The 25,067-nt window shown below is 41.7% G+C and overlaps 1 protein-coding gene and 1 long non-coding RNA gene across 2 annotated transcripts in view; one reads left to right on the forward strand and one right to left on the reverse strand.

Moving 5' to 3' along the window:
- The window catches only part of CNTNAP5 (contactin associated protein family member 5), an 875,887-nt gene that overhangs the window by 751,477 nt on the left and 99,343 nt on the right, over positions 1-25,067 (forward strand). Inside the window, exon 19 of the mRNA XM_008999044.5 lies at positions 534-758. Within this exon, the coding sequence (XP_008997292.1) occupies positions 534-758 (225 nt within the window). The remainder of the gene's footprint in view (positions 1-533; positions 759-25,067) is intronic.
- On the reverse strand, positions 11,752-12,601 carry LOC118154628 (uncharacterized). The gene is made up of 3 exons (XR_004744747.3): positions 12,464-12,601; positions 12,125-12,180; positions 11,752-11,831 (listed from the first exon to the last, which is right to left on the reverse strand). It is a non-coding gene; the product is annotated as an uncharacterized LOC118154628 (long non-coding RNA).

The following is a 25,067-nucleotide window of genomic DNA, read 5'->3' on the forward strand; positions in this document are numbered from 1 at the left end:
TGCTGTTTTCATTGTTCTTCATGTTTTATCCAACATCATGGAGAATTACTGCTGCTCACCCTGAGATACCATCCACACTCTCCCTGAGATACCAGGAGAAGAACACAAAACAGGACTGTCAGGTTCTCAGTTTGGGGAGTAAGGTGGTGCCAGTGCATTTCCCCATGCACTATGCTGGAGGCAGGGACATGTTATCTTTGCTTCTCAGGAAATTTGCCTGGCACATGGTCGTTATTTTGCAGATGTATGTATGTAGAGCTGCACCTAAACTGCAGAAGGCAAACTTGAGCCTTCTTTCCTGGCTATACAGCTGCGTTCAAGGTTTGCAACCTGTGAGATCCTCAAGCTTCTCATTTATAAATGAGAATAACGACTTCTGCCACTTCAAAATTATTGTGGGAAACACACTGTGTGATGCATGTAATACTCCTCACACTGCCCAGTGCATAGGAAACAAGAGCAAGCAGTTATGGCTCACTTAAGCAATGGACCTAAAGGTTTCAATGTGTGCTCTCCCCTCTTATATTTTTCAGAGGTTTCTGCTGTTTTTGAGGCTGGCACGTCAGTTACTTACATGTTTCAAGAACCCTACCCTGTGACCAAGAATGTAAGCCTGTCATCTTCAGCTATTTACACAGATTCAGCTCCATCCAAGGAAAGCATCACATTTAGCTTTGTGACAGCCCAGGCACCCAGTCTTTTGCTCTTTGTCAATTCTTCTTCTCAGGACTTCCTGGCTGTTCTGCTCTGCAAGAATGGTGAGTGTGGTGGCATCATGCCCAGCGGAGTCTCAGCCTGGGCTGGAGGGACGGGTGTATGCACTCCAGAACTCTGTATAATTTCAACCTCAAGTTGGACCCACCTGGGCAGCTTATTCCCAGACTTTCAGCCAAACCCTTGACTGTACTTTACCTTTATGAGTTGCAATTGGTATTCAGGGCCAGTGTCAATTCACCGCTGAAGTCTCAAATACATTGACTTTAATTTGCCTCACCTGGATAGCAGTAATTCTTTATTATTTATTCTGTGCTGGAATCTGTTAAGTGCAAAGGAGAAGATCATAAGCATATCTGAATTTCAGAAGGACACTTGCCACATATATTTTGTCATCTTTGCTGCAGCCTTCTTTCTGAAGGGCTGTTAAAACAATGAGCATGCATGCAGGCTGCATTAATAGAAGGTGGTTGTCCAGGTCTCAGAGAGAAATAGTTAGTATTTGAGTCATAACTCCATAGAATAGGTAGGTGTCCTGCTTCTGAGAATCAGATTTTTTTTTTTCCGGCTGATTTGTTTTAATATAATGACAAACTGTGGCATTTGCTATTTTGAAACAGAACGATTTGGGGTGTTTTATTTGACAAAACTATAATATTGTTATTTTATAAACCAAAATGTTATCCCTTCCTTTCTTTCCTGCACGAACAGTGGTGGGACCTAGCAGAAAGGAATCCTGGAGTGTGCCCCATTCATCCATTCACAGCGCCCTCTCCAGGCCTTATGAGGAAACTCTAAATTATTATCTTGCTTTATTTCTTCGCTGGTTTATTCCTCTTCGATTCATCTTGCTTTCCAGATATTTACAACATCAAAAGCCGTGAATGATGTATGGGACTAAAATGATGAAATACTGAATCAGGCCTGAAGTGCTATAATAAAAATGATGGACCGCATGATGTAACAGGTGTCCTTCGTTATAAGAGAAAAATAGAAGGGAAGGGAAAAGAGAAAAATAGAGACTAGGATGACAGTGGCTCACACCAAGCCCAGCTGGACTTGAAGAACCCAGAAGAGCAAGGGGAAAACATTATGGCTCATTAGATCTGTTTACCAATAGCCTTTTATGTGATTATGACTAGGACCCTTCTATAAACATGGCAGGTCTTAAACTCTGCCCATCAGCGCTTTGTGAGAGTGATAAGGCTGATTGAGGACACTGAGGCATGGAGAAGTTCAGCAGGTGGATGTGCCACTGAGGCAATCTACGGCACAGTGAGGACCAGAATCCAGGTTTTCCAATTGTCAGCCCAGCAATCTTCTTTCTAAACAAGATCATCCTCTGAGGATGTCATTGGACCATAGTAATATGGTCGGTTACAGAGCACTAATATGCAAGATTTTTTCCAAAGCATCATTTGGGTATAGTTCCATAGGCACAATTGTACCTGTCAGGCTGTGCCTTGGGAAATACAGCTGCCATGAAGACAGACAGTGCATAATGAATATTATGGTATCAAATTGCACACACACATACACACACACATAAAACTCTATGCTGAGCACGATTTTAATTAATCCACACAGCATTTACTTCTCATTACAACCATGTTTGATTGGTGTAATTTTTATTGTTGTAGAAACTGAAGCACTTCCAAATCTCACAGCCAGTAAGAAGCAGAATTGGATTCACCCTCTCTTCTTCTGTCTGGCGGCATATTCTGTATCCTTAACCACAAGGGCTAAACTAAGAGTGTTTTTAAAATGTGCAATGTCTTAAATAATGTGAATCTATTCAATCGAGGAGGCATTCTTAAATTCTGCCCTGCCTGTATCTTCTTACTTCCTGAAGTCTTGCTCTATTAAAAGCTGCCGGATTCCACAGGCACCTGCTTGTTTTCAAATCCTGGCTGGACGCAGGAATCAGGAAAATACCCGTGCCTTGCAACATTGTTTTAAGCTTAGGCCTGAGGGCATGTGTGAAAGTTTATGAGTCCTGAGCCAGATCTGAGTGACCATGGCCTGTGGCACAGCCCTCAGGAGGTCCTGAAAACATGTGTGCAAGCTGGTCAGGGCACAGCTTGCTTTTATATATTTTTGGTTTTATATATTTTAGTTATCTCAAACTAACTCATTGGAGATGGGTGTCCAGACCACTGTTAGTAACAGAGCTCCCCCCCACTCCAGCTCAGAATGCTCCACCCCACTTTGCTCCAGAGGACCCACAAGCAGTAGGTGGTGGGAAACATGCCATGCCCTGATTTAAAATCCTGGCCATCTCTTGCCATCTCCTTATACTGCAGAGATACAGCTAAGATAGGTGCTCAGTCTTTCACTTCTTCATTAACTCTCTGGGTAATTACTAGTCAAACTGCACAGTACCAGGAACTGTGAAGATAAGCAAAGAGCAGCAGGACTAAGTGCTGTCTAAAGATGATAAGGAACGCGAGACTAAAAAGCTGCCTTCAACTTTTTGAAAGGCAATCTAGATAGAGGAAGAAGTCGTGTTACCCAGATTTCTAAAGCAATCTAACTACAAGGGAGATTTTGACTAAATTTTAAGATGAACCTTCTAAAAATTCAGGGATAACAGTGGAATAAAATACCTTGAGTGGTAGTGAATTCCTTACCAGTGGAGGCCCTCAAATAATAATGCATGACTATTTGTTGGAGAAGCCATACTAACTCTCCCAGCCATGAGTGAAAGGACAAAAATAACAGCCTCTGAGTTTCTTCCCAAATCTTAGATTTTGCGATTCTTTATTCCCTTCTTGTGTCGTCTTACATTTATATTTCTTTCTCTTAAGGCTTCATTTGCAGACTTTGAAATGCTGCTTTGAGGAATAAAGAATCGATATTCTTACAGCTTGTTCCCAGTATGTTTGTTCTATTAGGCCATTGACCTAATTACTAGAGAATCCTAGGAGGTGGGCGTTGCATTATAAAGAACTGAGAATATTTTAATGTCACTTTGATACACTGTTGTGAAAAAATATATAGTGTGAAAATACTATTGGAAGTTAAGGATTATTAGAGATTGCAAAAAGATCAGAAAAGCACAGGGTTTACAGGGAAAGGGTATTTATTATCTGTGAGAGTTTTTTTTTTTTTTGAGACGGAGTTTCTCTCTGGAGTGCAATGGTGCGATCTCGGCTCACCGCAACCTCCGCCTCCTGGGTTCAGGCAATTCTCCTGCCTCAGCCTCCTGAGTAGCTGGGATTACAGGCACGCGCCATCATGCCCAGCTAATTTTTTTTTGTGTGTGTGTTTTTTAGTAGAGACGGGGTTTCACCATGTTGACCAGGATGGTCTCGATCTCTTGACCTCATGATCCACCCTCCTCGGCCTCCCAAAGTGCAGGGATTACAGGCTTGAGCCACTGCGCCCGGCCTTGTGAGAGTTTTTATAGTAAGATTGATTCAAATCTCATGGAGAAGGATTAAGAGTCTTCTGTTAGTTCAGTTGTCTTTACCTTTCTGATGAAGATACTGCTGGGCATCTGGTGGAAATTATGATGAGATGGGCACTCTTACAGGGAGTCCATTTTGCTTTCTCCAAAAAGAGGAAGTGTCTACATCCAGGTTGTACACAATGGCTCTAATTTCAGCACTCTGGGTTAAGAAGTCAGCAGGTAGAATAAGGTGGATGAGTTCTGCAAACACTGCATACAAAGCTCAGCTTGTGAATTTATTTAATATAGTTGATCAGGCCAGAAGAAAGAAGTTCAATGTGTGTGACTCAAAGTCATGCTTTTAAGTTTCTCCCTGGCAGGGGCTTGATTTTCCAGGGCTGGAATTCTTCTTTGCCCTTTATCATTATTCTTGAAATTTCTCCAACTAGAGGCTTACTCTGGTTAAACTGCTGCTATCTTTGCAAATGAAAACAAGTTCTTCTTACTAAATAAAAAGAAATGATTTTAATTTTTGGAGTGGAAGAACAGAGGTAGAAAGAGAGGCATTGTGAGGTCAGAGAGTTCTTAGGAAAGAGAAGGCAGTTTTAGTTCCACAGTCTGGAACTTTGGCCACAGACAACTTCTCTGAGTCTGGACAGTTGGAAAATAAGGTGTCTTTAAGGCAAGAAAGAGGTCTAGGAAGGGAGATGAGCTCATTCTAAAGACACACGGGAGCTTCACAGCGTTTTATTGAGTGATAGCTTTGCCTTTCTCCACAGTAGCAGGGAGTTCTCCTTCAAAGTTGCAGCTTAGAAAATATTCATGGAGCACGTACCATGTGGCAGGAACTAGCTCATGTACTGGAGAGACAGAGATAGACAGAAAGGACCCTTCCCTGCATCTTTAAGAAATCTAGTTACAGGATAGAAACATAAATAAAAACAATCAAATGTCATAGATGCTAGGTAGAAGTCTGTTCTAGGTAGAGTGAGTTAGAGATGACCAGTTCTCTCTGGGAGACAAGGTGAGAAATGGCTTCCTAGAGAGGGTGACGCTTGAGTTGGTCATCAAAGATAAGTTAGTGTTTTCCACAAGACATTATATTTTTTTCATAAAAATAAGGTATTTATTTGATCGTTCCTCATTTTCTCCACTTTATTCACATTGCAGTTGAAATGTGTGTGTGTGTGTATATGTGTGTATGTGTGTCATGACAAATTTGTTTCTATTCTTCCATCATCTTCTTTGTTGATAGAAACATAAAGACAAATTAATTTAGAATATGAGCTAACTCTAGGGCCATCCATCTATGGTGAAATCCTTTAGGTACAAAATCCAAATACGGTTCCCAGGTCACCTTCTGGGGTGCCTGTGCAGCTGCCCTCCAGCACCAAATGGTTTGTCTGACTTTGCTTTAGGATTTCCTTTTTATCAATCTTCATATGCATTCATAAGATGCACTGTCTGCATTTGTGATTGCACACACCTTGGAGGGAATAATGATGAACTGTGAGACTTAATATTTTGAACACACTAACTCAAAGGAGGCAAGAAGAAGGAAGCCAGGGAGGGAGCATTTTCAAAGCACAAAACTCTGGAGTGGCTACCCAGAGCTGGGCTGACCTTAGAACACCCCTGCCATTACTGCTATCTTACGGAATCCCTTCAAAGTGTAATGCTGCCTCCACACAGCCCCTCCCTGACACCAGCATCTGCTGGAGTTCCTCAGAGCAGTAAGACTCCTGATAAACAGAAGGAGAAAAGCAAGCCTTGGAAGGATTATTTTGACAGCCTTACTAAGCCCTGATAACTTCAGTCTCTGGGCTTGTGTCAAGCAACACTTTGCTGGTTTTGAATTTAAAATTCCCAATAGTCCTTTTCTATCTCCCAGACTTTGTTTTAGTTGTTTCATTGTCTGCATTTCTGGGCTTTCCAACAATCTCTTGTATGTTCCTCATCCATTTCACAGTAATGTGGTTATGACACCCTATGACCTCCAGAGGGCGACAAAGAGTCCTCCGCCTTATTCTCTCCTGTGGTAGGGCAATGGATGATAAGGGCAGGACTGAGGGCACTTCCATTGTCACAGGGTTAGACGAGGGTGCTAACGGTGGATCCGACTGGAGAAACAGTGGCATGCCAAGCAGCACTGGATCTGGGTAATCTTTCTTGTTTCTCTTCTCTTTGTTGTGGTTTATACTTTATTTTGTGGTATGCTCCTAAATCCCAAGAAGATTGCTATGAACTGAGTTATAAAGCCCTCCCTTCCCAAAATTCATGTATTGAAGCTCTGAGCCTCAATGTGGCTGTATTTGGAATAAGAGGGTGATTAGGTTAAATGGAATCATAAGATCAGAGCCGTAATCCAACAGGATTAGCGTCCTTAAAGCAGAAAAGGCTAGAGAACCCCATCTCCCACTCTCTCTTTGAATGCCATGTAAGGACACCAAGAAGGCAGCCATCCACAAGCCAGGACAAGAGCCTCAACAGGAGCCAAGTCAGCCAGCACTCATGTTTGTATTTCCCAGCCTCCAGAATTTTGAGAAAATAAATTATGTTGTCTGAGACACTCACTCAGTCTATGACATTTTGTTACAGCCAACTGAGCGGACAAAGGTTGAATGAGATGATGCTTGGTAACTATGCTGTGTAGACTGTAGAGTGTAAAACACATTTTATTTCATTATTGGTAAAAGTAAAAACACAAATGATCTGCATCCTGTGGTTATCAGAGCATGAATGTGAAAGCTAGGATTTAGGGCATTTGGGGTTAACATTTAATACAAAGAGGAAATTAAAATGTGCAGTGCCTAGAGGCAGAACACTTGGGTGTGGATGGGCCATTAACCTGAAGAAGGAGAAGGAGAAGGTACAGGGTACCAGCTGTATCTAGGCACAGGAAACAGATTTCAACATGCAGAAGCATGAAAATTAAACCTTTTAAGAATGACTTTCTCAAATGCTTCCTGACACTGACCTTCAGGGAACATCTCTGATGTTTCTAAAATAGAGAGAGAGAGGGGTGTGTGTGTGTGTTTGTGTGTCTGTGTGTCTGTGTGTCTGTGTGTGTGTGTATGTAGAGAGCTATAATAACTAGAGAACAGAGTTATGTGTAGGACAAGCTAACAAAGACGTCTGCTCACTGTGGGGCCAGTCCTGGCACAAGATATTTGGGGCAACATAGTCAAACACAAGGAAACTCCCCACCTTAACTCCAACCACTCTGGCTGTGGAGCTAGCTGGACAGCATGTACCAACCTCAAAGAAAATCAAAATACAGACAATAGCAGCTTCTAGTCAGTCCTTTAACTCCCTCAGCCAAGAGCTAGTATGGAAATAAAGCCAATAAAAATGTCAAAATATAATCAACTCTACAAACATCTGTTTAATACCTACTGTCTCAGTTTGCCAGAGATGCCAAAACAGTACCACAGACCGATTGACATAAAAAATAAAAAATTTATTTTCTAATAGTTCTGGAGACTGGAAGTCCAAGTTCAAGGTACCGACAGGGTTGGCCTGTGGTCAGGACCCTGCCCTGTGTTGGCCACCTTTTTTCCTGTGTTGGCCACCTTTTCCTGTGTTCTCACATGGCCTTTCCTTGTGCATGAGGAGAAAGGAAAAGAGAGAGAGGGAGGGGCTTTGCTGGTATCTCTTCTTATAAGGACATTAATCCTATAGGATCATAGCCCCACCCTTATGACCTCATTTGCCCTGAATCACTTCCTTAGAGGCCTCCTTTTCAAATACAGCCACACTGGAGTTAGTCTTCAACATATGAAACTTGTGGCGACACCAATATTTATGACACCTACCATGTGCCAGATCCTGTTCTATGTACTCATAGTAGAAAAATGAATATGGTGTAGTTGGCTTCAGAAAGATTCTTGGGGGTAAGATTAATACACAATTTGTCTTTGAAATGTCAGTGTGAGGCAGAGTACTTCAACACATAGTTCACCTCTGAGTATTCTTGGATTTAATTCATGTAGTTTGAATCTAGTAGGAGGAGAAGTTACATATACAGTGAGAGGGGAAATGCCCTATAGAATCCATGGGAAGATGTTGTAGGATCACTTTGGGGTCATATTGGGGAGAGGGGGCAGCTCTTCTGGGTACATTTCAAAAGTCTTCTAGTATAAAGGCAGGAATATGCATTTCATTAATTGAGTTCTTAACCGTATTCTTTTTGAGATTCTGTCCTGACATCTGTAAGGTGCGTGTGGGAGGCAGGGTTGTTTGGGGAGTGGGTCTCTGTGGAGCTGGAATTCTGTGGCTCTATGCTGTCAGGGCCTCTGGGTCGTCTCACTTTGTACTTTTCCAGTTTAAACAACTCTTCAGAAATTTTCCAAGAATTGAGAAACTCTGTTTTTCAGCAAGGCTGGTTTCTTACAGCTGTACTGTGAGAATCAGGATAATTATTTCTTGCCCTTACGATGCTTCATTGTTTGTAGAAAGAAAACAGGAGTGCATAAGGTGCCTCGGTTCTTCATCTGTAAATGTGGGATAATTGTGTGGTCAAGGGTCTCGCAGCAGTGTGGTGGGGGATAATGAGATCCTGTCTGTAAAGGGCTTGGAGAAACTCACTTGAAAGATGTGGCGTAAATACAAGAAGGATTATTACAAAAAGACCAAAGAACACGCTGGTTACTGAACTACCTTTATTTCAGAATTTTTTTTAAACCAGGGTTAGAGAAAATGGGGGATTGAGTGTTTAGCTTTTAGACTGGAACTCTAATTAGAGGTTTAAGGATTAAGAAAATAGTTGGAGTCAGTGTGAAGAAAGCTTTTCTCCGAGAAAAGACTTGTTTTTATTCTTCTTAGAGCACTTGACCTGTAAATACTTACATCTTGAGATGTGAAACAAATTCAGTGAAAGGCCCGAGCTCAGGGTTTATTCAGTTCTCTGTGCAGTTAATTACCTTTTGTCCAGCAAGGAGGCCTTGAATTATCATTTCTCCTAATTCAAAGTTATTGAAGATATGTCTCCACTTTAATAAGTAGCTTGACCTCTCGATGTTAAGAAATGAGGGCTCTGGCAGTCGGATGCCCTGTTCTAAAGCTGCAGTGGAGAGATGGGTGGGACGGTAGTTTCCAGCCTAAGAATCCAGTTAAATTCCTGCCACCAGCCACATGCCACTGTCTTTTTGATCTTCCAGCTAGAAAACGGTTCCTAGCAGCTAATACCTATCAAATGCCGAGTATGCACCAAGACGTGCTTTTCGTAGTTGTATACATTAATCCATCTCATTCTCACACAGTGACTATGGAGTTAGCACTAGTATTTCCGTGTTTTATAGACAAAGAAATTTTGGCAGAGAAAGGTTAAATGACTTATCCAAGAAGTCACAGCAAGGAATCAGAGCCCATTACTTTTACTTTTCACTTGTAAACTCTTCTGCTCTGTTCTCTAACTTTTCATGGTACTGTGTGTACTTCCCTCAAGGAGCCTGCCGTTTGTTTCTGGGTGCTTGCTCGAGCACCTATGTAGGTTGTATTCTCTGTCCGGGAATGCCACCTTCACTTCTTGGCACCCCACGACCACGATGTCTTGCTTGTAGATCTTCATTCAAGAGAGGGGCCAGGCAGAAGGCAGAAATAATGGGGTAATATATCAGGAGTGCCCAAACCTCACTGGGAGATTTAGAAACACAAAACCAGTGAAGAAACTTGCCAGATATCTCCTGATATTTAGCAAACTGTACTTCGATGCACAAGGAAGCACACAGGACTAACAAGTCAAGAAAAAACACGATGCGTTTATTGGTGTTGATTTCTGTAATGCATGTTTCAGGACGCAGCGAGAACCCCCAGCTCTGAGACTCACCAGCCAAATTCCACAGCCACTGTCAACTGAAATGCTGTATTGGAATAGCACATGGGGGAGTGCTACTTTCTCAGAACAGGTGATTTTAAAATATTAATAGGGCTCCACAGGTTTTTTTATTTTTGGTCAGAAAAATTACCTGTAATAAGTGTATGTTCTCATTTAAACATGAAGAATGACTGTGCAAATGTATTATCTCTCCCTTCTTAAATTCCTTCAAAATTACATAAAGCAGGCTGGGCATGGTGGCTTATGCTTGTAATCTCGGCATTTTGGGGGGCTGAGGTCAGGAGTTCGAGATCAGCCTGGCTAACATGGTGAAGCCCTGTCTCTACTAAAAATACAAGAATTAGCTAGGCATGGTGGCACACACCTGTTGTTCCAGCTACTCAGGAGGCTGAGGCAGGAGAATTGCTTGAATCTGGGAGGTGGAGATTGCAGTGAGCCAAGACTGCACCATTGCACTCCAGCCTGGATGACAGAGTAAGACTCGGTCTCAAAAAAAAAAAAAAAAGGCAAAAAAAAAGTAAATAATTTTTAAAGGTAGGAATTTAGAAAGACAAAGAAAACAGAAGAGAGTTTAGTATGGTGAAAAATAGGAGTACAGGGTGGGAAATTGGAGAGCAGATGAAGGAGAAAGGCTGCCTCTGTCCCGGTGTTTGCTGAACAGTTTTCTAGTTCAGGCAAATAAGTTCCTTTTCACTTTCATCCCAGGCTTATTCTTTAGCATATAGAAGTTGAGCCAAAGACTGTCCAAAGCTGAGGGCAAGCTGAAGATACTGGGCTAAATATGGAAATGAAGGACTGTCTGCACACTGGGCTATGGGATCCGCAGACATTATTTTTTTTTGTTGCATTTTAGGTTTTGGGGTACATGTGCAGAACATGCAAGATAGTTGCATAAGTACACACCTGGCAGTGTGATTTGCTGCCTTCCTCCCCTTCACCCACATCTGGCATTTCTCCCCATGCTTTCCCTCCCCAGCTCCCCTGCTCCGCTGTCCCTCCCCTATTGCCTCCAATAGACCCTAGTGTGTGATGCTCCTCTCCCTGTGTCCGTGTGTTCTCATTTTTCATCACCCACCTATGAGTGAGAATATGTGGCATTTCATTTTCTGTTCTTGTGTCAGTTTGCTGAGAATGACGTTCTCCAGATTCATTCATGTCCCCACAAAGAACACAAACTCATTGTTTTTGATTGTCCGCAGACTTATTTTTTGCTCTGTTCCCAGAGCTCTTATGGTGAGGCTTCTTTTTTCTCTATTCAGGAGATAAGAGTCCTTGACCATGGAAGAACTGAACAGCCCCATGAAAAATATATGTGATAACTAGAATTGTAGAAATGTCCCTCACTGAAAAAAAAAAAAAATGGTTTACCCATAGGATCATCAGACAGTAAACACCAAATACTGACCTGCGTAGCTCCTGCACTTGGGACCTTCAGTCCAATTTGTAGTACCTCAGCCGTAAGTGTGAACGAATAACCAAGACTGTTCAGTACTTTCACCAGTCCTCCAAGACAAAGGATGACAAAAAAAATAAACAAATAAACAAAGGCAATGGAGAAAACGGGGGTGATGCAAGAGACACAAGAAACATTAATGTGATTAACATTAATATCTAATGTTAGATATCATTAACATAGTATCTTCAGCTAGGTAAGATAATACATAAATCTGTGAAACAAGAATATGGTCTTCATTTATTTATTTATTTGTTTATTTCATTATTTATTTTTTTAAGAAACGGAGTAACTCTCTCTCACCCAGGCCATAGTGCAATGGTGCCATCATAGCTCACTGCAGCCTCAAACTCCGGGACTCAAGGGATCCTCCTGCCTCAGTCTTGTGCGTATTTGGGAAATATGTGCAAGCAACTGTGCCTGGCTGGGTACATGATCTTTAAAATAAAACAGGCAAACAATAGAAAGAACTCTTGGAAATGTGACAGATTTGTTAAAAAAAAAATCTAGAAAGGTGGAAAATACAACTTGAGAAACCTCCCAGCAAGTTGAATAAAAATGCAAAATGTGGGCAATCAAAAACAAAGAAGAAAATCAGAGGGTCGGAATATAATATCCAATACCCAATGGTATTTACAGAAAGAAAGAATACATGTGGAGGAGGTTTTAGCAAAGATACAATTGAAAATATTTTATAGAATAAAACTGATGTAAAAGCTTGTTCTCTTACCCAGCACAGTGCATAGAAAATGGCATACCCAAGGCAAAGGCAAAATCCTAAGTCTCCTAAAGATAGATGAATCAGGAGTCAGATAAGCATAGAACTGCTCAATAAAAACACTGGACATGTGCAGATATTAGGAAAACATCACAATTCTAAAGGGGAAACGGCTGACAAACCAGAATTCTATGTTTAGTCAAATTATCAGTCATGTGCAATGTTATTATTGAAGACTTCCTAAATATCTTTCCTGGGACTCTACTTGATATGAATGCATTCCTTATCTGATATTGCATAAAAACTACCATCAAATTTAGCACCTTAACACAACACACATTTAGACCTTACATAGTTCTGGGAGAGGTCAGGAATCTCAGCATGATGATTCCAGCTCTTGATGTCTTCCAGGTCAAACTGCTGTCCTGGGCAAAGAGCTTGATAATCTGCTTCCAAGCTCCCTCATGTGGCTGTTGACAGGAGATTTCGGGTTCTTGACATGCTGGTTTTTCAATAGAGCTGCTTGAACAGCATGTCTTCTGGCTTCCCCAGAGACAGTAGAGGACAGGGGGCAAGGGTGTAGAGGGGGGACACAAGAGGACAGTTAAAACAGAATCAAAGTCTTTTAGAACCTAAACTTGAAAAAGGCACATAGTCCATCCTGGGAGAGTAATACACAAGGGTGTGAATACCAGGAGACAGGGGTTATTGGATGCCATTGTGAAGGTGCCTGTCACAACATGCTTCACCCAATTAAAGAATTTATAAAAAAGAAAGATACGAGGCCCAGGAAACAGAGAAGTCACAACAGAACAGGCCAGGGATTTCGGGGTAGCTATGCAGAAATCATAGAGAACAGCCAGCCTAGGTCAATGGTTCTCAGCTGGGCATGATTTTTGCCCTCCCAGGGGACATTTAGCAATATACAGAGATATTTTTTATAGCCAAGATGAGACTGTTATGGGTATGCAGTGAGTGGGAGCCAGGGAGGCTGCAAAACATCTGTAAAACCAGGGTAGCTCCCATGACAAATAACTATTTGGCCCAGAATGTTCAGAAATCTAAAGTTGGCCAGGTGGGGTGGCTCAAGGCTGTAATCCCAGCACTTTTGGAGGCCAAGGCAGGCAAATCACAAGGTCAGGAGTTTGAGACCAGTCTGATCAACATAGTGACACCCCATCTCTACTAAAAATACAAAAAATTAGCTGAGTGTGGTGGTGTGCACCTGTAATCCCAGCTACTTGGGAGGCTGAGGCAGGAGAATCTTGTGGACCCGGGAGGCAGAGTTTACAGTGAGCCAAGATCACACCATTGCATTCCAGCCCAGGTGACAGTGTGAGACTATGTCTCAAAAAAAAAAAAAAAAAAAAACCCAAGAATTTTAAAGTTGAGGAAACTAAGTCTTTAGGTCTAGAATGAGACTCAAGAAGAAAGAGCATTTGGAAGGAGGATCCTGGAAAAAGTATGCAAGTGACAAATACCAGCTTTATCACCTGCATACATAGATCAGACAAACAATAAAGACTCTGAAAACCAACCTAACCAAAATGGTGACAGACCTATACGGAAAGCACGAGAGAGACTCCCATGTGACTGGGTCTCAGAAAGGCAGCTCCTCATTTACCAATGTAGGAAAGCAAAAGATTATATCTAAAATAGATAAATCAAGAAATAACAACACATTTAGTAAACTCAAGTGAAAAATAGCAAGAAGAGTAATAGAATTAAAAGTAACTGCATGTGAGGAGGAAGGCCAGAGGGTGGGGCAATAGTTGCTCTCTTATGTTGAGTTTTTCTGTACTATTTGAATTTTAAATGTATTACTTTTATAAAAATAATTAAGTGTTTGAAGTAAATCTGTTGTTAGAGCATAAAGAAAGTGGTTTACATTTTCATTAAAAGAAAATTAGTTTTTTTCCCTTCCAATAAATATGCATAAATAACTAAAGGATATTGGCCGAAGACACATGGGATGACTATTGTGGACACACGCCCACTTTTGATGTTTTCGGTTACTGTAGTTCTTCAACAAGTGAATGAAGGAATGAATGGAAGAATGCATGATGAAATAATTTAATTGAAAACAGGCCAGGTGCAGTGGCTCACGCCTGTAATCCCATCATTTTGGGAAGCCAGAGCGGGTGGATCACCTGAGGTCAGGAGTTTGAGACCAACCTGGCCAATGTGGTGAAACCCTGTCTATACTAAATACAAAAAAAATTAGCTTGGCATGGTGGTGGATGCCCGTAATCCCAGCTACTCAGGAGGCTGAGGCATGAGAATTGCTTGAACCCAGGAGGCAGAGGGTACAGTGAGCCAAGCCATTGCACTCCAGCCTGGGCAACAAGTGCAAAACTCCATCTGGAAAAATTAAAAAAAAAAAAAATATATATATATATATATATATATATATATATATATATAATGATTCTACATTTCTTTTAATGGTTAAGCACATTTTATTTAAATAGTTCATGCTAAGTCTAATAAGAAACCCCTCATTGCCAGATCTACTTCAGGCCTTAATCTTCACAAGCTACCTAGAACACACATATGTAAACCAAAAATAAAATTTGAAGTCCAGTTATATCACATAAACCCTCTGAATGGAATCCCTCCTCTAGGGCAGGGAACTCCAAAGTTAACTTCAAAGACTGGTCTAGTCCATGATAAGAAAGGGGGGTGTTGAACATACCTCATTATACACTCCCCACTTTGGAATTCAAGAAAGCCAACTAGCATTTGACATCGATCTTAAATCTTATAAGAAATAATTACAATCTATTCTCTCTGAAGCGATCTACCTGGAGGCTTTATCTGCATGATAAAACTTCGGTTTCTACAACCTCTTATCATAATTCAGACATTCCGTTCTATTAATATTAACTCTTTCAACCAATCAGAAAAATCTTAGATCTACCTATAGCTTGGAAGCCCCAGCTTCGAGGTGTCTTGCCTTTCTGGACCAAATCAATGGTTACCTTAAATGTATGGGATTGATGTCTCATAATGTATAAAACCAAGTTGCACCCCAATCACCATGGGCGCACGTTCTCAGGATCTCCTGAGGGCTGTGTCATGAGCATGGTTACTCATATTCCACTCAGAATAAATCTCTTCAAGTATTTTACAGGGTTTGACTTTTCGTTGACAGATGCCCTAACAAGAGTGTTGGAGTGCTGTTGGCCACCTCTCCGTCTTCTGGATGAATATGAACACCTTGTCCTCAACCTACCCTTTAAATGTTGACTTTTTCTGTGTGTTAGCTCTTTTTCTTGTTGTTGTTGTTGTTTGTTTATTTTGAAGTAAAGGTGTACCTTACTGAGCTATGTCATCTAGTCCCATTCCCATGACTTCATCCTGTTACTGTATGCTGATAAACCCAAATCTATATGCCTAGGTTGGGTAGATCTATTTGGCCTTAAAATAATTGTGCCAGTTACCTACAGGTGCAATTTTGCACGGCTGTCTCTTAGGCCTTTTGAAACTCAGCACATCCCAAAATGAACTCAAGCTCTACCTCAACACCTCCCCACCACTTCAACTCCTGCTTCTGCTTGAAGTTTTCCATTTTCAGAGAAGCCTGCATGTCAGAAACAGGTATCACTCTTCTTTTCCTCTTTCTCACCCCTCTGGAGTCCTTGAATCACCACACTTTACTGAATATACTTACATTGCATATAGCATAGCTGCTTTCACCGTCTCTTTAAATATATTTAATTCTTTATACTCCCATTTCGGCTATCGGTGTTCTGGCCACCCTAATCTTGGAATTAGATTATGGCCACAGAGTTCAAATACTTCTTCCCACCTCTAGGCCTGTACCCTTTAATTCATTCTCCATTCTGACCAGGGTGATCTTTTAAAAATGCAAATATATTCATGTCACTTATTTTTCGACAGCTTCCCACTGCCTACAGGCTCATCTCTAAACTCTCCTCAATCCCAGGCTCTTGCTATCCTCTGAAGTTTCCTTTCTTTTGGATTCTCACACCCAACTATACTCTGTATCTATATTAAAATATGCTCAAACGATTGAATTCCTCATGTTCTGTCCTTTCTGTAGGTCTTTGCACATTTTCTTACCTTTGCTTGAATCCTCTTTTTTTCCTGCCTTCATTCCCTCTTTGCTGGGAAGTTCTAATTTCTCCAAGTTTTGATTCAATGTCACTTTCTCTGGGAAGCTTTCCTGGTCCCCTCCCAAATACTGCATTAAGTGCCCTTCAAATGAGCTTTCTGCCTCAGTTTATTACAGAAATTGTCAAAATCACTGTTCACGCGCATCCACTGCTATGGTCTGAATTCCAGGACTCAGCACTCCTGGACTAGCACAATATCGGACCCTGGGTCTACAGGTGATAAATATTCCATCTTTGTGGGCAACTTTTCTTAGAGAAATTGCTTAACAGCTTCTTTTAAAAAGAGGGCATTTCTTTTCAAGTAAAAGATTCTTTTTACAAGCATATACTAAGGATTCATCTTTAAAAGTGTTCACTGTCATATCTTTGTTGTGCACTAAAGGACACTGAAGAAAGAAAAAGAGGAAATTAAATTCACTAACCACCTTGCTTAAAAGCACAGAAATAAAATGAGAATAAAACTTCACAAAGTTGCAGATAACAAAAATGGATATGCTCCTCCACTTATTCCTAGTTTTGGTAGATATTTTTCTTCTCAAAGTATAATATGGGTCTGAGGAAAAAATATCTTAAAAGGGAGGCAATTTAAAACAGGTAAAATATTGGATTTAAAAAAAAGTTAGGGAAAAAAACGTGACCAAGTCATCAGCCCCATAATGCTGATACTGTTGATTTTTAGGTGTTTGAATTGCCCGCCTTAGATGGGGCCTCTAAAAAGACAAATGAGACTAGAGATGAAGTGCCTGATAGTTGAAATGAAAGCACAACAATGAAAATCAAAGCAGCAACACACGTGATTCCCCTCTGAAGGTCCTGATTTCCAGCTCTCCGTAGCAGAAACTAAGTAAGCCTGGGTGTCCAGCAACACAGGCCATTGACATTTGTCAGGCTTTTCAATAAACTGGCAATGAAAGACTAAATCCGTGCAAGGTGGGAGATAAATTAGCACACAGCCAAAGGTGCTGGAGGAAAAAGCACTGGTTTTGTAGCTGAAATATTTTTTGATAAAGTAATAATCCTCGGTAATCTCTCTCCAGCTTTAAATAACAGCTGGTCTTTGTGCCGGCAGTTTAATTTTGTTGGCTGCCCTTGTCTTACAAATATATTTAGTGGAGTCTGGAATATCATTTTGTGCTGAAAGCTGAAGCCTTTGTCATGCTGAAGCCCGACAGAGGCAATAAATCAAGGACAAAGTGAAAAGGAATAGAAATGGGCTATCGGAAGCATTTCCCCAGAGCGGGCGAGCTTTCTTCTCATGCTAGCAGGTGTATTGCATCAGTCATGTCTTCCTGTTAAGTGCCTATGTTGTAATGATATTGACTTACAACTACATTGCACCCTGGTTGGCATTGCTCCAAAGTGCTTAAGATGCATCTATGGGAAATACATGCTGAAAATAGCGTCATGAAAATATACAACTCCAGTTTTCTTTTCTTTTCCTCCTCTAAGGTCATTCTCTCCAGGAAATTGTCCTGACATACTCAACTTCAGCTTCTTCCACTAATTTCCTTATTTATGTCTGACCAATTAATAAATGACGTTTTACAGGTAAGGGGCCACTATCAACTTAAAATGATGAAATCAGGACTAATGTTTTTCAAGATCTGTGTTTGCCAAGTTGGTCATTAATGAGAATGGATCATGGAGAAATAATTTGTAAATGTTTGTAGGGGTGTTTTTTTGTTTTTGTTTTTGTTTTTGAGACGGAGTTTCGCTCTTGTTACCCAGGCTGCAGTGAAATGGCTCGATCTCGTCTCACCGCAACCTCCGCCTCCTGGGTTCAGGCAATTCTCCTGCCTCAGCCTCCTGAGTCGCTGGGATTACAGGCATGTGCCACCATGCCCAGCTAATTTTTTGTATTTTTAGTAGAGACCGGGTTTCACCATGTTGACCAGGATGGTCTCGATCTCTTGACCTTGTGATCCACCCGCCTCGGCCTCCCAAAGTGCTGGGATTACAGGCATGAGCCACCGCGCCTGGCCCATAGGGGTGTTTTTTTTACTGTTAGCAATATAAATGAATAAAAATCACTATACTAGGAAGGCAGGGACCTGGGTTCTTATATTAATTTTCTATTGTTGGGTAATACTTCTACAAATGTACTGGATTAGAAGAGCAAGCATTTTTTATCTCACAGTCTCCTTGGGTCAGGAGTCCAAGCACCATTTGTCTGTGTCCTCTGTTCAGGGGCTCACAGGCTACAATCAAGGTATCAGCTGGGATCTGGTCTCATCGGAGGCTCCCTGGGAAATGTTCTGCTTCCAAGCTCTGCTAGATTGTTGGAAGGACTCAGTTCCTTGTAGTTTTGGTAGTTCCTTGTATTTTCTTTCTGGCTGTCATCCAGGCTTGCTCCCATCTCCTGGGGGCCACCAAAGTTCATTGCGACACTCCCTTTCAGCCTTGAAGCTTACTTTTTCTATGTTTTTGAGACAGAAACTTGCCCAGACTGGAGTGCAATGGGGCAATCTTGGCTCACTGCAACCTCTGGCTCCTGGATTTAAGAGATTCTCCTGCCTCAGGCTCCCAAGTAGCTGGACTTACAGGAGCCTGCCACCACACCTGGCTGTTTTTTGTATTTTTAGTAGAGAAAAGGTTTCACCATGTTGATAAGGCTGGTCTCGAACTCCTGACTTCATGCAATCCACCCGAGGCAGCCTCCCAAATTGCTACAATTACAGGCGTGAGCCACTGCACCTGGCTGCAGCTTACTTTTTTAAGCCAGCAAAAGAAAGCAAATATACATATGTATGGATGGATTGTTTAATGAAATTACAGGGAGGATATTCTATCACCTTTGCAATGTAATGTAACATAATCGCATCACATCATTGTTGCTATATTCTATTTGTTTAAAGCAAGTCACAAGTCTCAACTACACTCAGAAGTTGGGGTTTTATGCAGGGTGTAAACATGAGGGCCACCCTAGGGTCCTTCTCCCACATAAAGAGTCCTTCTTGGTCATTGAAAACTAGATACTCATATATTCACTCTAAGTGGCAAGAATGAATGACTTATATTTGCACTAAAAAAAATTGATAAATATCACAAAGTTAATGTTGAAAAAAACAGACCTAAGAAAGGTGCATTCTCTATAAATTTATTTTACATAAATTTTTAAAGCATGCTAAGTTAATCTGTGCTATTAGAAGAATGTTAACTCTGGGTATAGGGATGATAAGGGAATGTGAGGAGATTTATATGGTGCTAGAATGTTCTGTCTCCTGAACTAGATGCATTCCATTTGTAAAAGTGTGTGGAGCATGGAGGGTTATATTTATGTGCACTTTTCCAGACATAAGAACAATGACTCCTTATACTTCAGTAAAAAGTAAAACAATACAACACAACACAAAACAAAAGCCCTGAATGAACTTAGACTAGATGCTTAATTTCTCTTGCTCTGTTTTCTAATCTATACCATGAGGGTGGCCTTGATGATGTTTAAGTCTATTCTAACATTATAGCTAGAGTTGTATAAAGTCTTGAGAGTCTCTAAAACTCATTGGATGATTCTGAAGAGCTCAGAATCAGTCTTGACAGAAGTGGAGTTCTTACTGGAGGAGAAAATTATTCATGTACACACCCTTCCATCTACAAATAGTGTGATGGGGAAGTTACCTAAACCCCATGAACTTTTGTTTTCTTGAGGTCTCATTCAGCTCAATAAATGTCTCTAGACCATTAACTTGGCAACTTCTTCAGACAAGGCACCTATGGTATGGCCAGGGTGAAGAGCAGGCAGTGGACGGGGAATCTGGCCTGGGGGTAGGCAAAAAGGAAGTACATTCTGGATAATTTTAAAACAATAGTAAAACAGAATTCAAATGGGTCTTTCTTGTGTTACCGCCATGTACCTAAATTTCTAGGCAATGTTAGCCACCAAGGCATTCTCACACACTGCAGTGGACAGTTTCACCACTGCCCCATGGATTCACTTGGCAATCATGCTTGGAATCATATAAAGCACTGGCTGCAGAAATAGCTAAGGTGTGACACTCTATGCTGGGAAATGTGACGTAGAAGCTGAGGCATGTGTGCGCACCCATCTAACACTGCCATTCACACCAAGACCCTCTTCAAAGCAAGGTCTGGATATTCAGAAACAGACTATATTTTACCCTGACTTGTCCCTCAGGTTCCTTCTCCAAACCCCACTGAGCAATCATGATCCCTGGAAGTATTAGGTATCTAGCTCCCAGAGAAGCTTGCTTGAGGCCACGTGTTCAAGACCAGCCTGGGCAACAAAGAGAGACACCCACCCCCCCGACCCCTTTACAAAGATAAAAATAAAATAAGCTTGGCATGGTGGCATGTGCCTGTAGGTAGTTACAGCCTCTTTGGAGGCTGAAGTGAGAAGGTCACTTGAGCCCAAGAGTTGAGTGTATGACTGTAGTGAGCTATAATTGCACCTCTGCACTTCATTCTGGGCAACAGTATGAGACCCTGTCTCTGAAAAAAATAAATACCTCTCCAATTTAGTATCTCTTGTTTATCCCTTCACACGTAGAGCTTCAGGACAAATTCTGAATTCAAGCACTGGCTGACCACCTCACCTCTGCAGGCTCCACGCTCCTGCTATCTCCCATCTCCTCCTCCACTTTCTACTCCATCCCCTCCAGCAGCCACAAGCCTACTCTCAGGTCTCCTGCCCTCTCCTCTGAACTGCAATGGTCTCTTCTCCATAGAGCAGCACCCAGCGCTATCCTTTCACACAACATGAGACCAACTGCATTTCTCCTCTTCTCAAAACTGCATTGAAGGAAATTCAGGCTTCTTCCTGAATCTAGTAGGCAGTAGACAACCTGGCCCCTGAACTTGATCCCAGATTTTTTGCACTTGCTGTCATAGACCTGGCTCATCAACCTTCTCATCATTTCTAGAATGTGCCCAGCAGGCCACTGTTTTGGCCACTAACTTTATCTGCAAACCAATTTTGCTCAGTTACATGTAGGCCCTTGTAAATGTCACCTTGTCTGAGAGTCTTTTGCTGACCACTGGATGTCATGTGAGGAACCCAAAGGGTGGGGCTTATAGAGACCATGCCATCTCCCAGTCAGCCCCAAACTTCACTCTCTGCCTTCTATTCTGCTTGGTGTTTCTTCATCAGCCTGTTATCTGGAATTATATTCTTCAATTATTTGTTTGTTGTCGGTCATCCAAACCTTAATGTAAGCTTAGAAGGGCACAGATGTTCTTATAGCAAGGATGGAGTTTAGCACAGGGTAGATACTCACTAAGTCATTCAGTTGACCGAATGACTGAAAGTCTGATTTAGCTTTTACATTAGTCATACTGAGTATTCACTACCACATAGGGCTCCTATTTCTGTTTAGTAAAATTTTTCCAACAAATAACATGGCAGTATGGGTTGGTTTGACCCCATGACCTGAAGTTTGTTGGGAATTTTACCATCTGTCACTAGAATTTTATCAAAGTTTTCTTATTAAAAAATGAGTAAATAACTGGTGATGCTGTTAATGGAGCACCTACATGAAAGCAACATTCAGGCCATTGTGAAATTAACATTATCCTCAAATAATATTTGGTCAGTGTAGCCTGCTGGGCTGTGTTGAAACCACTCAAACACTGAGATGTGTTTGAATGATTTCATCCTCTAGCTTCAGGGCTGAAATTAAGAGCCAGATTAGACCCTTCAAAGTTAAAGGAAAGAAACAAGAGCAGAAGGGAAAGAAGGTCAATGAAGCCAGAACAACTAAACTTTAAGATAAAAATAGACATTGAGAAATCGAGAGCCTAAGACAAAAGAATAAGAGCAGAGACAGTATCCAGGCCTTCATGCCACATGTCCCTCAGTCTTTCCTCTCAGCTGCCGAGTTACCATGTGTCTCTTTCTTGAAGTTTCTTCTCTTGGTTCCCATGCTTTCCCCATATAGGCTCTGCCTTACTTCCTGTCTAGGCATTTTAGCCTGGTTGGTGCAATTGCATATCAACTTAAAGGCCTAGAGCCACACAGCTATCTGATCTGCAGAACAACCTGTAAGGGAGAAGATTCTCTCCCCTGTAGAACGGGCCAGATCTGGACAGAAAATAGAACTTCCATTAGTGTGCATGTTCCTTCTTTCCTTACTCTAGTCTTACTACATACCCAGAGTCAAGCTGTTATCGATTGTAACTTATATTAAGCCTTTAGTCCATTTGTTTCACAAGAAGGTAGATATGATTTCAAACATTTGAGGCATTTTGAAAGTCTCAGAATATTAAGAGGTTTTATCGTTATAATAATTGGGGATTGAATCCATTTACAGTAAATGTCCCAGTTCTCCTGGCCCATTTTATCACACATTGGGAGAATGATGGTTTTCCACTCCATAATGATATCTAAACCACAATTTGATCAGTGGCCAAGAAGGAGGGACCTGCTCTCTCTCTCTCCAGTTACTTTCTAATCCCACTTCTCAGATGATGTGGGAAGGAAGGGGAGAAAAAATACAGTAAAAATGCAGTGAATTTAGGAGAAATAGAAGAAGGAAATGGCACAGAGGAAAGGGGAGGGAGAAAGAATGCAAAAGAGAAGCAAACATTAGATAGGTACAATCCAAAAAATCCTATCAGTGGAGTTCTTGAGTTGATGGACTCCTAGTTTCAAATCTTTGTAATCCTTTCTTAAATATGAGAGTCCCTCATATTTATTCAACAAGTTGTCACGTGTACTATCTCTTTGGATCTGTATACCATGCCTGTATTAATTTGATTTGCTGTCATAGTTGACAAATCCCAAATCTCAGTAGCTTGTAATAGCATGATATGGCACTTACCTTCACATTATATCCCACTGGCTGTGGGTTAGCTTCTGTGATTTTGTTCCATGCAGGGTTTCATTCAAAGCCCTAGGCTGAAGCCATAACTCTATTTAGGACTTTTTATTCTCAAGATAGAAGAATAGGGTGAACAAACCTGTGGAAATATGCAGTGGTTCTCACAGTTTGTGCTCACAGGCCCTCTGATAAAGGAAGCTGGAACATTATTCCCAACATCGCCAGGCAGAGAACCATGCAGTTACCACAAGTCCTGGCGGGTCTCATGGCCATAAGCCAGGATGTGTAATTACATTTTACAAAAAAGCAAATATGCATTTGGGAACAGTAATACAAGCTACCTTAATACCAGAGTAAGTTAATAAGGCTTGTGGGCCCACTCTACATATGGACAAGAAAACAGAGGGACAGAAAACTAAGGAGAAAAAGAGCCTGACCTAGATCTCAGGTTGTCTAACATCCAGATCATCAGTCTGGCCTTTCCATTCACCTGCTCTTCCTCCCCACCTGCATTTTCTTTTACACTAAGGTAGCACTGCTCAAACTGCAGCAGGAAGCACAATTACCTAAAAGACTCCTTAAAATGCAGATGACTGGACCCACTTTCAGAATTACTGATTTGTTATGTCTGGCATGGGGCTTTTAAAAAAGTTTTCTTTTTAAACGAGTTCCCAGCTAACGTGGAGTTTGTTGATCCTGGAACCACACTTAGAAAACCACTGTTTTGAGATTCATCTCCAGAGTAAAGTGCAATGTACAACTATTTGAATTAGCCTTCTTTTTGTTGGGGGCGGGGACAGAGTTTTGCTCTTATTACCCAGACTGGAGTGCAATGGCACAATCTCGGCTCACCGCAACCTCTGCCTCCTGGGTTCAAGCAGTTCTCCTGCCTCAGCCTCCTGAGTAGCTGGGATTACAGGCACGCGCCACCGTGCCCAGCTAATTTTTTGTATTTTTAGTAGAGACAGTGTTTTACCATGTTGACCAGGATGGTCTCGATCTGTTGACCTCATTATCCACCTGCCTCGGCCTCCCAAAGTGCTGGGATTACAGGCTTGAGCCACCGCGCTGGCCCTGAATTAGCCTTTTTTAAAGGCTTTTTGTAGAATAAGTAAACAGTGAGGAAGATGAATTTGTTTATAACTTTAACAGCTTCACTCTGGATCTTAGGAGACGCTACGGTGGCCACATAGTAGTAGCTCTCCAAGTGTGGTCCCTGGGCCCACAGTACCAGCATTGGCTGGAAACTTGTTGGAAATGCACATCATTGGCTCTGCTCCAGAACCACTGACTCCCAATTTCTGGGGATGGAGCCAAGCCCTCTGGGTTTTACACAGTCTTCCAGATGATTCTTATGTACACTCAATTTTGAGAAATTGTGGTTTGGTCCTACAGACATCCCTGTGGCTAGACTGCAATACCATGGTGAGGTCTTTGTTTGCTGCGTGCCTGCTGCTTGCTAGAAATGAAAGCTCTCAGGTCCCACTCCTCTACATTTACTGACTGGTCTTCATGTTGTGGGATTTCTTCTTTTTTTTTTTTGAGACGGAGTTTCGCTCTTGTTACCCAGGCTGGAGTGCAATGGCGTGATCTCGGCTCACCGCAACCTCTGCCTCCTGGGTTCAGGCAATTCTCCTGCCTCAGCCTCCTGAGTAGCTGGGATTACAGGCACGCACCACCGTGCCTAGCTAATTTTTTGTATTTTTAGTAGAGACGGGGTTTAACCATGTTGACCAGGATGGTCTCAATCTCTTGACCTCGTGATCCACCCACCTCGGCCTCCCAAAGTGCTGGGATTACAGGCGTGAGCCACTGCGCCCGGCCCGTGGGGTTTCTTCTTGCAGAGCACTTGGTCTCTGTCACATCACCCAGCCATTTGGTCCATTTATAACAACTGACTATCTGCTTGACTTTCAATTATGATTTTCCCCCTGAATGATCCTTGGTTCTGTGCTCGGTAGCCTCAGGACTTATCTTCCTGCTCATTTCCCTGGCTAATATTAGAGCCTTAGTCCAGGTGTAGCTTATCAGCCCTCTCAG

This window comes from Callithrix jacchus, chromosome 6 (assembly GCF_049354715.1).
Source record: "Callithrix jacchus isolate 240 chromosome 6, calJac240_pri, whole genome shotgun sequence".
Taxonomy (NCBI): Eukaryota; Metazoa; Chordata; class Mammalia; order Primates; family Cebidae; genus Callithrix; species Callithrix jacchus.